This window comes from Pristiophorus japonicus, chromosome 5 (genome assembly GCF_044704955.1).
Source record: "Pristiophorus japonicus isolate sPriJap1 chromosome 5, sPriJap1.hap1, whole genome shotgun sequence".
NCBI classification, from domain to species: Eukaryota; Metazoa; Chordata; class Chondrichthyes; family Pristiophoridae; genus Pristiophorus; species Pristiophorus japonicus.
This window is the reverse complement of record NC_091981.1, coordinates 22299020-22316801: the sequence shown is the minus strand read 5'-3', so window position 1 is coordinate 22316801 and position 17782 is coordinate 22299020. Positions and strand designations below refer to the sequence as shown.

Sequence of the window (17782 nt, the reverse complement as noted above, 5' to 3'; positions counted from 1 at the left end):
AGTTCACTTGTGGCAACTGTAATTTTAATTTATATTTTGGATATTAAAAATTGGAGACAAACTGAATCTGAATTTCAATGCTTTTTTTCCCACTACTCTTAAACAAATTAAGCAAACTTGCTTAATTTCATTTGCATTAGTAAATAAACCAGTTTAGTTGAGAAATGTTTTTCAAATATGCTATTTTTGCCAAAGTTACAATATGTGCTTTCGGGTTCTGAAACGAATTGGGGTGAGGATAACTTCATTATGTGTGGGGGTGACAGACGGGTAAATCTTAACACAATCCGTCCCCCGTCAAAAATACCTTCAGCTGTAAAAAGTTAATGAGCCTTGGACGATAAATCTGTCTTGTCAAAAATGGATTTATTTTCTTAAAATTGACATTTTTGATGGCTTAAGATACTGAAGAGGTACAAAAAGACAGGAATGCTTCAAGATAAGCGAGTCCAGAAAGGGTGCTCAGACTGATCTTAGAAACAGGTAGGTACCAGGTCCAACTGGCTTGGCTCAGGAACCGTGTGAAATGAGCCAAACGGAACGTCTGTAATCCGGTTGCCCCTTTCATTCCCAATGGAGACCATCTCGAAGCCACGAGATACAACTTGAAGCTTGCTGATGAAAACAGTAGAAACTTTGGACAATTCTGGGGCAGGACTGGGTTCGGCCAGCTGTATATTTCATACGGGGCCCAGAAGAGCCGAGGGCCCAGGGGCAGCACGGGCCAGCCCACACTGCGATATGTGTGCACGCTAGGTCCATGCACAGAGCAGGTCTCCAGTCATCCTGGTTAACCCTTGCCACTGGATAAAGGCCGAGCTCTGTCAAGCCCGTGTGGTGGCTGATGTGCAACGGTCACCACACGTTAATAAAAATCTACGCGCAGGCATCTTCCACCCCCTTCAATTGGAGTTCAGGACTGGAACATCGGGTCCTTCATTGAAACATCTGTGAACTCGTGGAAGCAAGTCATCCTCGTTCGAGGAACCGCCTAGGATGATGACTGTGTCCCAGCCCCATGAATATATGAGAAGGATTGAGTGTTTGTGTTTCCGGCACAAAAAGAGGCTTCAACTTCTAATTTGAAGCTGGCAATATACATCAAATTGAAGTCCTGCTGATCCAAGTATCCCACTCCTATTCCCAGCAAGGCGTGAGACCATCTGATGACCAACAGTGTGCTGAGCAAACCATTCTCTAATCTCGCGGCTGGATCCACGGTCTTTGCAAGTAAGAAAACAAGCAACAGTTTATTTACTGCAGTGCTTTACAGCAGGCAACAATAAATTATTCCTCCCAACAAGTCTACCACGTGACGAGCATTTTGGCAGCACCCCTGGCAGTAATCTGAATGCTGGCAAACACAGATGAGTCTGTTTAGGCAAATTAGCATCATTTACTAATTTATCTGGGCAATTCTCTGAAAAGAATTTGTGCAGATGAGGATTTCAGTTACTTAAATAGGCTGCACATTTATCAGGTAAACATAAGCAGTAGGAGCAGAAGTAGGCCAAAGGTCATGGCTGATCAGTAAAGTGGGCTCAAAGCTACAGTACGCACAATAGATACAGCTGTAGAAGGAGTTCATTCTGTTCCTTTCCACCATACCCTCTCCTCCCCTCCCCCCCCCCCACCCTTCAAAACCAGACTTAGTAGAATAACAGAACACATTGCTTATTTAATGATGCTTTATTGCATCTTACAGAGTGAAAGTCGAAAGCCTTTTCCCTGTAGAGTCCATTTGCCATCTTCAGTAGATAGGAACTGCCGAGTTTATTCAGGGCCGACTGTAGTCTCTGGAATTCAGAATGGGTGTTTTCAACTCTCCCAAAATGTAGCACCTAAAACCATGAACAGGCAGAAAATTAATTTCTGAAAGTAGGTCCTGAGAATTTTTTTTAAACCAGACATTTCATAAACTTTTTAAAATGTAATTTTTTTTTGACAAGGTGAATGATATCGATGTTGTGGAATTGGATATTTTTTCACTGTGCACTCAGGTACCGAACAGCAACAACAACTTATATTTATATAGCACCTTTAATGTAGTAAAACGTCCCAAGGCGCTTCACGGCAGTGTAATCAGAAAAATAAATGACACCAAGCCATATAAGGAGATATTAGGGCAGGTGACCAAAAGCGATCAAAGAGGTAGATTTTAAGGCGTATCTTAAGAGGAGAGAGAGGTGGAGAGATGGAATTACAGAGCTTAGGGCCTGGGCAGCTGAAGGCCGGGCCGCCAATGGTGGAACAATGATGCGGAGAAATGTTCCCTCTGTGTGCCAATATACTTCAATTCAAAACCTTATAAAACAGCACCTCCTCACTTCACTGATGGCTCAGTATATAAAAACACAACATGGTGTAGTATTAAATCAACTAAACATAAAAGGTCCCGGATCTGTGCTGAATTAAGTGATCTCACTCAGAGGGACGGACTAAGCGATACAATTGGATCCACTGTCCAAGGGCTAGGAAGAACAGGAAAATTAATATTTCTGACGTATGCTTATTGCCATCCAGTGACTCTCTCTCTCTCCCCCACCAGCCCCCCCTCTCCTTCCATAGTTGCTGCCTATTCCCCTCTCTCTCTCTCTCTCTCTGAGTGCCACGTCTTCCTCTGGGGTGAGGTTAGAAGGTGTAAGGTGATCTAATCGAGGTCTTTAAAATGTCAGACAGGCTCAAGTTTTTTTCCCCGAAGCTTTCTGCTAATGAGTCAGAAGTAGAGTATCATTCTTTACGCAGGTCAGCGTGAGTGAGATCTGTAATAGTGGCATTACTAACTGATTTGCAATGGGAATGCTTACACAGGTTTGCAGCCACACCCACCGCCTAGATTTACGAACCCCCCAAATATACACACGGGTCTAAATTATACAGTTTACCAGTACAGAGCACTGATAAGCTCCCTAATGTTTGTGCAGCTGGGCCTATCCTACCCTTTAGGTAAGGATCACGGCCTGCATGTCGGCGTGGAGCAGGCGGAGGATGTTGACGAACTTTTGCGGGCAGCCGAAATGGAGGAGGGCGCACCATAGACCCTCACGGTTGTCAGTGTCAAAGGCCTTTGTAAGGTTGAAGAAGGCCATGTATAAGGGCTGCTGCTGTTCCCTGCATTTTTCCTGCAGCTGTCGCACTGTAAAAATCATGTCCGTTGTGCCCCGTAGGGGACGAAATCCGCACTGCGACTCCGGGAGGAGCTTCTCGGCCACAGGGAGAAGACGGTTGAGGAGGGCTCTCGCGACGACTTTCCCATCTGCGACCAAGCTCATGGTCTACAGGGCTGTAGTAATACCCGCCCTCCTGTATGACTCAGGGGCATGTTCCATGAACAGTAGACACCTCAAGTCGCTGGAGAAATACCACCAATGAAGTCTCAGCAAGATCCTGCAAATCCCCTGGGAGGACAGATGCACCAACATTAGCGTCCTCGACCAGGCCAACATCCCCAGCATTGAAGCACTGACCACACCTGATCAGCTCCGCTGGGCAGGCCATATTGTCCACGTGCCAGACACGAGACTCCCAAAGCAAGCGCTCTACTCGGAGCTCCTTCACGGCAAACAAGCCAAAGGTGGGCAGAGGAAACGTTACAAGGACACCTTCAAAGCCTCCCTGATAAAGTGCAACATCCCCATTGACACCTGGGAGTCCCTGGCCAAAGTCCGCCCTTGGTGGAGGAAGTGCATCCGGGAGCGCGCTGAGCACCTCGCGTCTCGTCGCCGAGAGCGTGCAGAAATCAAGCGCAGGCAGCGGAAAGAGCGTGCGGCAAACCAGTCCCACCCTCCATTACCCTCAACAACTATCTGTCCCACCTGTGACAGAGTCTGTGGCTCTCGTATTGGACTGTTCAGCCACCTAAGGTCTCATTTTAAGAGTGGAAGCAAGTCTTCCTCGATTCCGAGGGACTGCCTATGATGATGATGAGCCCTTAGGACATTTGGCTACCCGAAGCCAAATGACACTAACAATTGGTTCCATGGCCCTTGGCCCGAGGGAGGGAAAAATCTGCCAGGGTTCCCACTCCTGATTGCTCCCCGGTGACCCCTTTTGAAAAGTGCGCACTTGTGCATTGATCGGGCAGGGAAAGCGTTACCCTCACCTGTAACATCCCATGAGGTTGAACAGCCTGCCAAACTAACTATGTAGACTCACAGATGAAAAATGGATAGTTGGTTGAGGGACTGGAGGAATTGCATGAGAAATCGAGGTGGAGACGGATAGAGAAAGACATTTGGCGAGTGAAGCACTGAACTGCTTGAGCTCTCTGGGCTGGCAAAGGCTAACTTCCCACTGCATTTGTTCAGAATGACAGAAAGGATACACGCTGCACCTACCTTAGCCATCTGTGCCGCTGTGCTTCCTCCAGCACCAAGATACACCACGGCCAGAGCAGCTGCTACACTTAATGGAGAAAAGAAGATATTCTCCATTCTATTCTCTTCACCGAGCTTCTTGTAGAGGTCCAGGGCAAAGATATTATTGGCTTCAGTCAGACGACCCATCGCTAAATAATTTATATTCTAGAAAGAAAAAGAAAGCGAAATTTACCCTTGCAGCTCAGACCAGTGCTCCGACAGTAACTCAGCACTGACACTCAAGACTAGGAACCTGTACAATTTGAAGTACAAAATGGGAGCAATTTTCAACTTTACTGCCAGAGTGGTAACCTGACCCAGCGGATTGCCTGCTCGTGGGCCAACTCGCTCGATTTTCGTGCCATTCAAATCAATGGCAACAGGCAGGTGACCAGCTCTGCCCGTCCACCACACAGGCAGTGCCGTTGAAAAGTGCCCTCGATCTCTTTTCAACCTTTAAAAGATGATTTTAATGAGAAATCAACACCAATACCGATCGCGCAGGTTCCAGCAAGGTTGGAATGGGGATATATAAAGTCAGAACAGGACGGTTGGGCGACACAAAGCTTTAAGTTTTAAGAGCCTTCGAATCATAGAATGGTTACAGTGCGGAAGGCGGCCATTCGGCCCATCGAGCCCGTGCCGGCTCTCTGCAAGAGCCTTTCAGCGAGTCCCACTCCCCCACCCTTTCCCCGTAGCCCTGCACATTTGTTTCCTTCAGGTACTTCTCCAACTCCCCTTTGAAAGCCGCGATCGAATCTGCCTCCACCACCCTCGCAGAGGCAGTGCATTCCTTGAGGTTGTAGGAGGAAGGAAAGACCGAGGGAACGTACAGCAGCCCACAGTTTTCAGGAGCTGGGAGAAAACGAGTTCGAGCAACGCACAAGGCCAGAAAGTGGACCTTGCCCCGCCCGTTTAACGGCTATAAAATGGCCGCAATGGCGGCCGGTTCTGGCGACCAACATCCTGTACCCAAAGGATGCCCGAAAAGACAACAGAGCTGATTTTGAGATGGGGGTATTTTCAGGCGTTGCTGGCGGTCGCCTAAAACAGGTGCAACAAGGGCCAATTGCGGGGGCCATCTGACCCCAATACTGGATCGGTGGGGTTTTCCCGAAAACAGGCGCCGACCCTGCTCTGCGTAAGCAGTCGCCGCAGATTGCCGCCAAAAGGTGCTTTAAAAAGAGTACAAAAAATTAATCGGCATGGAGCTCGGAGGGGCTGGAGTCCCCCGCTCCCCCCATAATATATCAATTGCCTCCCGCCCTCCTGGGATGTTTTCGAGATGCTGCCAGCGAGGGAAACAACCTGAAATTAATTTTTAGCAAATGAACGAGCTGCCCCTGGAATTGCAACAAACGACCAGCAGCTCGCCCAATTAACAGTAACAAGGCCCAAGGTCGAGCCGGTCTTGGGCTTCCCAGTGTGAGCGGGTGTTGTGGGCACTTTTAAATTTAAACCTCACCGTTCCTTACGATCTCAACTTCAACAGGGCAAGGATGTGGCGAGGAGATAGAGTGTATAAGGACAGTGCAGTTGTAGCACAGACAGAACAGCAAAAGGTTTGGAAAGGACGAACCACATTTGAGTTGAAAGGCAAGAAAAGCAGAGGCTGGTGGTATGAAAAGAGCCTCTCGAGATATGGAGGGGGCGGAGGTGATGGGGCCCCGAGGTGGTCACATGGAAGGTGGCTTTCTGAGTTATTCCACCACATTGTCCCCATAGGTCATCACCACAGCAGAGTTGCACGGAAGTGTAGCAAAGTTTCTGGTCACAACTGACTGTCACGATCAGTGGATTCATTAGCTCTAAGTTGCATGCTAGTTTTAGATATCCGTGCAGCAGTTGGTTCAGTTCTGTAACCTGCCTCTCTGCTGATCTGGCTCTGAAGACAACAACAACAACAACAACGTGTATTCATATAGCACCTTTAACATAGTCAAACGTCCCAAGGCGCTTCACAGGAATATTATGGGGCAAAAAATTTGACACCGAGCCGCATAAGTAGAAATTAGCGCAGGTGACCAAAAACGTGGTCAAAGAGGTAGGTTTTAAGGAGCGTTGTGAAGGAGGAAAGAGAGGCGGAGAAGTTTAGGCAGGGAGTTCCAGAGCTTGGGGCCCAGGCAGCTGAAGGCACGGCCACCAGTGGCTGAGCGATTATAATCAGGGATGCTCAGGTGGGCAGAATTAGAGGAGCATAGACATCTTGGGAGTTGTGAGGCTGGAGGAGGTAACAGAGATAGGGAGGGGCGAAGCCATGGAGGGATTTGTAAACAAGGATGATAATTTTAAAATCGAGGCATTGCTTAACCGGGAGCCAATGTAGGTCAGCGAGCGCAGGGGTGATGGGTGAGCGGGACTTGGTGCAGGTTAGGACATCCTTGCAACTATGTTCTGATGATGGCCGATGGGGACAATGTGGTGGAATGACACCATGCTCAATACCAGGTACGTGCCAGGGTGTGCAGATGTGGATTGGCGGGATCTTGGTGACAATCTGGATAAGCTGCCGGCTGAACGTTGGTGGCAAGCCGCCTTTTCTGCGGTGCCACTGTAAACCGTGCCATGCTGCTTCTGAGCAAGCATCCAAGCTACCACACCTGTGTGGGACAGACTGGATAGATCAGGGAGTCTGCCGCATGTATGTTCATCTGATCCATATCCTGTGATACCCGTTACAGTTCGTCGGACATTCACATGTCTTAGTGATGCCACTGGGTTTGCTATCGCAGCTTTGTGGGATACAGGGTGACTGTTGAGTTAAGAACTCCAGTAAAGAGAGAAAATGCTGGAAACTCTCAACAGTTCGGGCAGCGTCTGTGGAGCGAGAAACAGAATTAAAGGCCTTGATATTGAGCCTCCTGGGGGGAGATCATCATCACAGGCAGTCCCTCGAGTCGAGGATGACTTGCTTCCACACCAGCCACCACACGGGCTTGACAGAGCTAGGTCTTGGTCCAGTGGCAAGGATTACCCAAGATGACTGGAGACCAGCTCTGCTGCACGGACCTAGTGCGCGCGCGTATCGCAGTGTGGGCTGGGCCCGTGCTGCCCCTGGGCCCCTGGCCCCGAACTCGCGCCTCTCCAGGGCCCCGATCACGTCCCTCTACAATCTCCCGCCGCTCCTTCGTCCCGACCTCGCCGCTCCTGCTGTACCTGCCCACGCTCCAATCACTGACCTGGATCTTGGTGACGTCACTCTTCGCTGCCGTTGCCCTGCTGCTCCAGCACGTGCTGCTCCCTGGAGTGGTACACCGCCACGCTGCTCCTTCCGCTCCCCGGCCTGCTCCGATTGGGCTCGCAGGCCGGAGGCCGCTTAGCCTGAGAAGGACTGGTGTGGGGGGGGGGGGGGAGACGGGGACGTGTGTGGAATGTGACCCTAACCCATCGCGCGTGTATGCACCACTTTTTTTTTCCAGTGACGCGAGTCCCACCGGGACATTTCATGAACATATTTAAATCAGGCTCCTGCTGCAATTGGGAGCCGGAATGGAAATGAGCTGGTACTGTGAGGATTTACCAGGGAGTCAGGAAACTCGGCAGTGAAAGGGAGTGTGTTGCATCCCCCCTGTCATGTATCTTACATTATTATATATAACTGTATCCTAACATGCTATACATGACTGTAATAAGATATGACCTGGAACCACCAGCATACCTTACAACCAGGGGTGCACTTGCAAGAGACAGGTATATAAGGACAGGTCTCAGGCAAGTGCAGCATTCCAGAGCTGTGAAATAAAGGTGCAGGTCCAGAGTGACCTTGACTTCACTACATACCTCGTGTGAATCTGTACTGAGGGGACACGACGTTACACCCCCTTCACCCCGCCCCTAAGGCAAGTGCCTCTTTCAGCACTCTTGGTGGGCCAAGAGGAAGAGGAGTTCCCCCCCCACCCCTCAGGTCACCCATAGAAATCTACAGCGCAGAAGGAGGCCATTTCGGTCCGTCGTGTCTGCGCCGGCCGACAAAGAGTTGTACAGCCCTCGGTCAGCAGTCCTGAAGGTTATTTATAAACCTATGAACAATGGCAGAAGGGTAAAGAGCACCCAGCCCAACCAGTCCGCCCCACACAACCACGACACCCCTTACACCGAAACATTCTACACTCCCATCCCAACCGGAGCCATGTGATCTCCTGGGAGAGGCAAAAACCAGATAAAAACCCAGACCAATTTAGGGGAAAAAATCTGGGAAAATTCCTGAAAATCATGGAAACCTTTGGCCTCCCCCAGCCCCAACTGCCAGCCGCCCTCTATCCCCGATTGCCAATCTCCCCACTGGCCCCAATCGCAGCCCCCCCACCTCCCGCCATTCCCGCCACCTTTCCCCCCCCCCCCACACACCAACCAAGCGCCGATTGCCAGGGACCGTCCCCAAGACTCTCCGCCTTCCCGTAAATGTCGAGGCCAATGTTTCAGGTCAATAACCTTTCATCAGAACGGGACTGGCCACTTTAATTCACCATCCCACTCTGATCTCTCTGGCCTCGACCTTCGACACTGTTCCACCGAAATACAGCGCAAGCTCGAGGAACAGCAGCTCATCTTTCGACTAGGAGTAAATGGGGACTTTTCAGAATGGCAGGCAGTGACTAGTGGGGTACCGCAGGGTTTTGTGCTGGGGCCCCAGCTGTTTACATTGTACATTAATGATTTGGACGAGGGGATTAAATGTAGTATCTCCAAATTTGCGGATGACACTAAGTTGGGTGGCAGTGTGAGCTGCGAGGAGGATGCTATGAGGCTGCAGAGTGACTTGGATAGGTTAGGTGAGTGGGCAAATGCATGGCAGATGAAGTATAATGTGGATAAATGTGAGGTTATCCACTTTGGTGGTAAAAACAGAGAGACAGACTATTATCTGAATGGTGACAGATTAGGAAAAGGGCAGGTGCAAAGAGACCTGGGTGTCATGGTACATCAGTCATTGAAGGTTGGCATGCAGGTACAGCAGGCGGTTAAGAAAGCAAATGGCATGTTGGCCTTCATAGCGAGGGGATTTGAGTACAGGGGCAGGGAGGTGTTGCTACAGTTGTACAGGGCCTTGGTGAGGCCACACCTGGAGTATTGTGTACAGTTTTGGTCTCCTAACCTGAGGAAGGACATTCTTGCTATTGAGGGAGTGCAGCGAAGGTTCACCAGACTGATTCCCGGGATGGCGGGACTGACCTATCAAGAAAGACTGGATCAACTGGGCTTGTATTCACTGGAGTTCAGAAGAATGAGAGGGGACCTCATAGAAACGTTTAAAATTCTGACGGGGTTTGGACAGGTTAGATGCAGGAAGAATGTTCCCAATGTTGGGGAAGTCCAGAACCAGGGGACACAGTCTAAGGATAAGGGGGAAGCCATTTAGGACCGAGATGAGGAGGAATTTCTTCACCCAGAGAGTGGTGAACCTGTGGAATTCTCTACCACAGAAAGTTGTTGAGGCCAATTCACTAAATATATTCAAAAAGGAGTTAGATGAAGTCCTTACTACTAGGGGAATCAAGGGGTATGGTGAGAAAGCAGGAATGGGGTACTGAAGTTGCATGTTCAGCCATGAACTCATTGAATGGCGGTGCAGGCTAGAAGGGCCGAATGGCCTACTCCTGCACCTATTTTCTATGTTTCTATGTTTCTAGGCACGTTGTATGCTAGCCTTCTGGCCTTAACAATTAGTTTAACAACTTTAGATCTTAACCACCGCTCCCATTTCCTCTTGGACAGTCTGTAACACCTTCTCAGGGAACATCGTGTGTCTCTATACTTGTCCAATTATCACCTCCCTCTGCCTTGCACCTTCAGCTCTTATGTCATTTAATCACTCCTGCCCTCAAATCCACCACCAAGCTCATGGTCTACAAGGCTGCAGTAACCCACCCTCCTGTATTGCTCAGAGACATGGACCATGTACACTAGACACCTCAAGTCGCTGGAGAAATTCTACCAACGATGTCTCCGCAAGATCCTACAAATACCCTGGGAGGCCAGACGCACCAACATTAGCGTCCTCGACCAGGCCAACATCCACAGCATCGAAGCACTGACCACACTTGATCAGCTCCGCTGGGCAGGCCACATTGTTCACATGCCGGACACGAACTCCCAAAGCAAGCGCTCTACTCGGAGCTCCTTCACGGCAAACGAGCCAAAGGTGGGCAGAGGAAACGTTACAAGGACACTCTCAAAGCCTCCCTGATACAGTGCAACATCCCCACTGACACCTGGCAGTCCCTGGCCAAAGACTGCCCTAAGTGAAGGAAGTGCATCTGGGAGGACGCTGAGCACCTCGAGTCTCATCGCCGAGAGCGTGCAGAAATCAAGCGCAGGCAGCGGAAAGTGCGTGCGGCAAACCAGTCCCACCCTCCCTTACCCTCAACAACTAACTGTCCCACCTATGACAGGGACTGTGGCTCTTGTATTGGACTGTTCAGCCATCCAAGGACTCATTTTAAGAGTGGATGCAAGTCTTCCTCAATTCCGAGGGACTGCCTATGATGATGATGACTCCTGCACTACACTCTTACACAGATTTTTCCCTTTTGTTCGTTACCTACTCCACTCGAGCCTGGCTCTGTACTTGCTTAAAAGTTGTTCATTGCGAACATCTTCCAGTTCTGACAAAAGGCCATCGACCTGAAACGTTAACTCTGTTTCTCTCTCTCCACAGACGCTGCCTGACCTGCTGATTGTTTCAGCATTTTCTGTTTTTATTTCGGATTTCCAGAAACTGCAGTGTTTTGCTTTTAACCTACTAAACTCACCAGCTGGCTGGCAAAGTTCCCCTCTGGCATGCCAGCTCCTGGAAACCATTACCTGGAGACTGGGTAGGGAAACTCACATTCATATCACACTTCAGGAATTGAGCACATAAATCCAGGCTGACACTCCAGTGCAGTGCTGAGGGAGTGCTGCACTGTCGGAGATGCCGTCTTTCGGATGTGACGTTAAAACGAGGCCCTGTCTGCTCTCTCTGGAGGATGCAAGAGATCCCATGGCACTATTTCAAAGAAGAGCAGGGGAATTATCCCCGGTGTCCTGGCCAATATTTATCCTTCAAGCAACATCAGTAAAACAGATTATCTGATCATTGTCACATTGCTGTTTGTGGGAGCTTGTTGTGTGCAAATTGGTTGCCTCGTTGCCCACATTACAACAGTGACTACAGTCCAAAAGTACTTTATTGACAGTCACTATATAAATGCAAGTCTTTCCTTTCTTTCTATATTGTGGATTTGGGTCTAAGGCAGGATTGCAAACAGCCGCTAATGACACTCTGCACCCCCGACTTTACAATCGTCGTTCAATGGGATATGGTGATTGTCCGTGCTATGATCAGGAGGAAGGTGGAAATGCACTCAGATTTTTTATGGAGTTGTGCAGTTCACCATGCTGCTCGTGTGGGGGGCTTTCCTACTGGCTGCTGTCTACCTGGCGAGGGTTCACACCCACACTCGCTAGTTCCCTGAGGACTAGCTAGTGAATAGGAAGGGGGGTGAGGGGAGGAAAGAGGCAAGGCAGAAACAAAAGAGGCAGAAGAAAAAAAAGTACTTCTTTCAATTTAGTATACTGTATTCGCTGCTCACAATGTGGTCACCTCTACACTGGGGCAATGAAACAAAGAGTGGGTGACCGCTTTGCGGAACACCTCCGTTCAGTCTGTAAGTATGACCCTGAGCTTCCGGTCGCCTGTCATAAGAACATAAGAACATAAGAATTAGGAACAGGAATAGGCCAGCTAGCCCCTTGAGCCTGCTCCGCCATTCAACAAGATCATGGCTGATCTGGCCATGGACTCAGCTCCACTTACCCGCCCGCTCCCCGTAACCCTTAGTTCCCTTATTGGTTAAAAATCTATCTATCTGTGATTTGAATACATTCAATGAGCTAGCCTCAACTGCTTCCTTGGGCAGAGAATTTCACAGATTCACAACCCTCTGGGAGAAGAAATTCCTTCTCAACTCGGTTTTAAATTGGCTCCCCGTATTTTGAGGCTGTGCCCCCTAGTTCTAGTCTCCCCAACCAGTGGAAACAATCTCTCTGCCTCTATCTTGTCTATCCCTTTCATGATTTTAAATGTTTCTATAAGATCACCCCTCATCCTTCTGAACTCCAACGAGTAAAGTCCCAGTCTACTCAATCTATCATCATATGGTAACACCCTCATCTCCGGAATCAGTCTAATGAATCGTCTCTGTACCCCCTCCAAAGCTAGTATATCCTTCCTTAAGTAAGGTGACCAAAACTGCACGCAGTACTCCAGGTGCGGCCTCACCAATACCCTGTACAGTTGCAGCAGGATCTCCCTGCTTTTGTACTCCATCCCTCTCACAATGAAGGCCAACATTCCATTCGCCTTCCTGATTACCTGCTGCACCTGCAAACTAACTTTAATTCTCCACTCCACTCCCACTCTGACCTCTCCGTCCTCGGACTCCTGCATTGTTCCAATGAAGCTCAACACAAGCTCGAGGAACAGCACCTCATCTTTCGTTTAGGCACTTTATAGCCTTCTGGACTCAACATCGAGTTCAACAATTTCAGACCATAATCTGTGCCCTTCCCCACGATCTTATGTAACTGTTTTCTCTTTGTCTCTCACGGCAGCTGGTCATTATTCCGCCATTCATACCCTATCTAGACAAACCTTTTTCTAACTTCAGCCATTACCATCTCAAGTCGGCCCATCATCCCTTTTATCTCTCTAATCTCTCCTGTCTTCCACCGATCACTGACCTTCCCTTTTGTTCTTTCTTCCCCTCCTCTTTCAGTGCTCCTTAAGAACCTGTTGTTTTCAAACAGTCTCCAGTTCTGACGAAGGGTCAGCGACCTGGGCTAACTCTGCTTTCTCTCCACAGATGCTGCCTGACCCGCTGAGATTTCCAGCATTTCCTGTTTTTATTTCAAATTCCAGCGTCCGCCGTATTTTGCTTTTGCATTGGGGTCTCTTTCGGGAGCTCAGAGCCAAGTAAAGCCTCTGGCTACAGCCTTGGTACACTGCGGACGTGCAGTTGGAAGGAGGAACGTTGTGAGCCTGACAGCCCACAGGAAAGAGGAACAGGGAGCAATGGCTCGAACAGCAACATGCTTGCACATTGCAACCCCCCTGGGAGCTGTGTGGAGGAGCGTGCACCGTGATTTCAAAGGGCAGGGTTCATTCAGTACATTCCGGGCAAATTAAGTACCACAGGAACTACCTTATTACAGAACTACTTTCCTTCAGCTTCCGTCTTGCTTGAGGTGAGAAATGCCTACAGGTCTGCTAGCAAGCGCTCTAAAGCCATCGTGACTTGTCGCCGTGGATGATCGCAAATGAGATAACAACGGAGTTTTACTACACAGCCAAAACGCTTACAAAAATAGATAGCAACAACCCAGTTTATCAACTTAAAAATAAAACCACGTACCCTATTCAGGCGGTGCTTGTTTGTGTTAGAGATCCTCGCGTTCAGTTAGAGCCGCTTCTCATACAGACACAGAACCGTGCTGTCATATAAATCACGCGAATTAAAAATGAAAGTAACACTTTGACCAAAGCAGGATGCTAGGTTTAAAAAAATGCCCCTAGAATTCCAAATTCATAACTCAAGACCACGACACCTCCCCCCCAAATCAACTGAAACCTATTTTAAAGAAGCATAATTAAAATCATAATTGATAGAAACTGTGATACGACGTTATTCACGCCTCTGTTTAAAAAAAGGGGGCAGACAAAAGGCTGGTAACTATAGGCCGGTTAGTTTAACATCTGTAGTGGGGAAAATGCTTGAAACTATCATTAAGGAAGAAATAGCGGGACATCTAGATAGGAATAGTGCAATCAAGCAGACGCAACATGGATTCATGAAGGGGAGATCATGTTTAACTAATTTACTGGAATTCTTTGAGGATATAACGAGCATGGTGGATAGAGGTGTACCGATGGATGTGGTGTATTTAGATTTCCAAAAGGCATTCGATAAGGTGCCACACAAAAGGTTACTGCAGAAGATAAAGGTACGCGGAGTCAGAGGAAATGTATTAGCATGGATCGAGAATTGGCTGGCTAACAGAAAGCAGAAGAGTCGAGATAAATGGGTCCTTTTTGGGTTGGAAATCGGTGGTTAGTGGTGTGCCACAGGGATCGGTGCTGGGACCACAACTGTTTACAATATACATAGATGACCTGGAAGAGGGGATAGAGCGTAGTGTAACAAAATTTGCAGATGACACAAAGATTAGTGGGAAAGTGGGTTGTGTAGAGGACACAGTGAGGCTGCAAAGAGATTTAGATAGGTTAAACGAATGGGCTAAGGTTTGGCAGATGGAATACAATGTTGAAAAATGTGAGATCATCCACCTTGGAAAAAAAAACAGTAAAAGGGAATATTATTTGAATGGGGAGAAATTACAACATGCTGCGGTGCAGAGGGACCTGGGGGTCCTTATGCATGAATCCCAAAAAGTTAGTTTGCAGGTGCAGCAGGTAATCAGGAAGGCGAATGGAATGTTGGCCTTCATTGCGAGAGGGATGGAGTACAAAAGCAGGGAGGTCCTGCTGCAACTGTACAGGGTATTGGTGAGGCTGCACCTGGAGTACTGTGTGCAGTTTTGGTCACCTTACTTAAGGAAGGATATACTAGCTTTGGAGGGGGTACAGAGACGATTCACTAGGCTGATTCCGGAGATGAGGGGGTTACCTTATGATGATAGATTGAGTAGACTGGGTCTTTACTCCTTGGAGTTCAGAAGGATGAGGGGCGATCTTATAGAAACATTTAAAATAATGAAAGGGATAGACAAGATAGAGGCAGAGAGATTGTTTCCACTGGTCGGGGAGACTAGAACTAGGGGGCACAGCCTCAAAATACGGGGGAGCCAATTTAAAACTAAGTTGAGAAGGAATTACTTCTCCCAGAGGGTTGTGAATCTGTGAAATTCTCTGCCCAAGGAAGCAGTTGAGGCTAGCTCATTGAATGTATTCAAATCACAGATAAATAGATTTTTAACCAATAAGGGAATTAAGGGTTATGGGGAGCGGGCGGGTAAGTGGAGCTGAGTCCACGGCCAGATCAGCCATGATCTTGCTGAATGGCGGAGAAGGCTCGAGGGGCTAGATGGCCTACTCCTGTTCCTAATTCTTATGTTCTTATATTCATATTACAGTGAAATATAAATTGTTACTGCTGCCACTGCTATTCTTTTCTGACATTTTTTGTTAGTGAAGAGGAGTAAGAAATAAATTAGAGTTAAGATCAGCCATCAGCTAACTGAACGGTGCAACAGGATTCGGGGGGCTAAATGGCCGACCCCTGTGCCTATGTTCCTATCAGGCAGACTGAGTTCTCAGCCAGAGATCCAGCAGTGATTTATTCGTATGGCCGGGCTGTATCAGCTTTTCCTAACTTTGGGCAACGCCCGATCTGGGAACATCCGTCTCTTGTTAAAGTGGACGGACCACATGCGGGAATTCATTAAGGCAGATGAATAAATGAATTACGTCGTCCCAAGCCGTTCAGATAAAATGTTAAATATTGTACTGGACGTGCTGCAAACCTAACTGCTGGTTATTTTAGTGCTTAATGAAATTACATGAATGCAATGTTTGGTGTGTCCCTCCCCTTTAATCAGGGGGCACTTGATTTATTGTTTTGCAACAAAAATAGTTGTAATGAAGATGGGAGATAAGAAGCTCTTGGCTTCTTTCACTTTTGACCACGCCTGGATGACTGTTCTGTTCCCTGCTCGGGGTGGAGTATTTGGTTCAACCTTTCCTCCTTGCTTGTTGTAAATGTTTGTTTCCGAGGGTCTAAGTTGCCACCAACGATGAGGGCCCTGGCTGTCTGAGGCTGGTTAGTTACATTTTGTATCTGGTTGTTTGCATGACATTATCAGGACCAACCTGCATATTTAAAGAAACACTCCACTGACTTCCTGGAACCGCTCCGCACCCCGAGCAGGTTAATATCAGGACACGACGGGAAGGCAGTAGGAGCAGAGTGGGTAACCTCACTGGTCTCATTTTAACTGCCCCCTCGCAAACCAGTTTCCACCAAGCCATGTGTGGGGCGGGCGGCTCGTGAGTGATAATCGGAGCCCGTTTGAAAAGAACCAGTCAGTTTGAAGTTCCTCAATGAGGGAAAAACTGGTTTAGATTAATTGGGATCCCACAATGGTGAGAAATTCAAGGAAACAAAATCTGCATTATTTAGAAGTTATATATAAAGAGTTAACTTGGTGCTTAGAGCTGTGAACTATTTTGTCCATTTGAGGATTTCGGTGGAAGAATGTCTCGTGCATTATATAACTGTTACTTCCGTGTATGTAAGTTAAATTATTTTGATATTGTCATGTATGTAGACCATGTATACTAACGGTATAGTCACATAAGGTGTGCCACCAGAGGGCACTGTGGTGGGAGACCTGAGGGTCATCTGCATAGGTGCGCAAGGCCCAGTATAAATGGCTGCCCACCATGCTTGTGCCTCACTCTGGAGTTACAATAAATGGGACTAAAGTCACAACAGCTCAAGTACAATACTAGACCTCATGGAGTCATTCATAAGAGTATTAAAGACATAACAGATATTTTAAACTTAAAATAAGTTCTAATATGGCAACCTTTCACTATTTATAAATTAATTAACGGGATGTGGGCGTCACTGGCAAGGCCAGCATTTATTGCCCATCCCCAATCGCCCACGAGAAGGAGGTGGTGAGCCGTCTTCTTGAATACAACTGAGTGGCTTCCCAGGCTATTTCAGAGGGCAGTTAATAGTCAATCACATTGCTGTGGGTCGAGAGTCACATGTAGGCCAGACCAAGTGAGGACGACGGATTTCCTTCCCTAAAGGACATTAGTGAACCAGATGGGTTTTTACGACAATCCGGTAGTTTCATGGTCACCATTACTGACACTAGCTATTTATCCAGATTTATTTAATTCATTAAATTTAAATTCCCCAGCTGCCATAGTTGGATTTGAACTCATTAGTCCAGGTCTCTGGATTACTAGTCCAACAACAACAACAACAACAACAACTTGTATTTATATAGTCCTTTAACGTAGTAAAATGTCCCAAGACGTTTCACTGGAGTGTTATAAGACAAAAGATTTGACGCCGAGCCACATAAAGAGAAATTAGGGCAGGTGACCAAAAGCTTGGTTAAAGCAGTAGGTTTTAAAGACTATATTAAAGGAGGAAAGAGAGGTAGAGAGGTGGAGAGGTTTAGGTAGGGAGTTCCAGAGCTTGGGGCCTAGGCCACAGAAGGCATGGCCACCAATGGTTGAGCCAAGGGGCAACATATGAGAAATAGTGGGGCCAAAGATAGATCCTTGGGGGACACCAGAGGTAACGATGCGAGAACGGGAAGAGAAGCCATTGCAGGTGATTCTCTGGCTACGATTCGATAGGTAAGAATGGAAGCAGGCGAGTGCAGTCCCACCCAGCTGGATG

The 17782-nt window shown here is 47.9% G+C and overlaps 2 protein-coding genes across 5 annotated transcripts in view; one reads left to right on the top strand and one right to left on the bottom strand.

The window, feature by feature from the left end:
- The window catches only part of ripk1l (receptor (TNFRSF)-interacting serine-threonine kinase 1, like), a 95377-nt gene extending 82108 nt beyond the window's left edge, over positions 1-13269 (top strand). Inside the window, exon 11 of the mRNA XM_070880379.1 lies at positions 13205-13269. Coding sequence (XP_070736480.1) covers positions 13205-13215 — 11 coding nt within the window. The 3' untranslated portion in view covers positions 13216-13269. The remainder of the gene's footprint in view (positions 1-13204) is intronic.
- Positions 1-17782, bottom strand: part of LOC139264235 (leukocyte elastase inhibitor-like) — a 39303-nt gene that overhangs the window by 4615 nt on the left and 16906 nt on the right. Inside the window, exons 1-3 of one of the 4 annotated variants that reach the window (XM_070880383.1) lie at positions 13754-13843; positions 4338-4523; positions 1704-1841 (exon numbers count right to left, since the gene is read on the bottom strand). In XM_070880383.1, the coding sequence (XP_070736484.1) occupies positions 1704-1841; positions 4338-4505 (306 nt within the window). In that variant the 5' untranslated portion in view covers positions 4506-4523; positions 13754-13843. The other 3 variants (XM_070880380.1, XM_070880384.1, XM_070880382.1) reach the window with 3 other exon arrangements.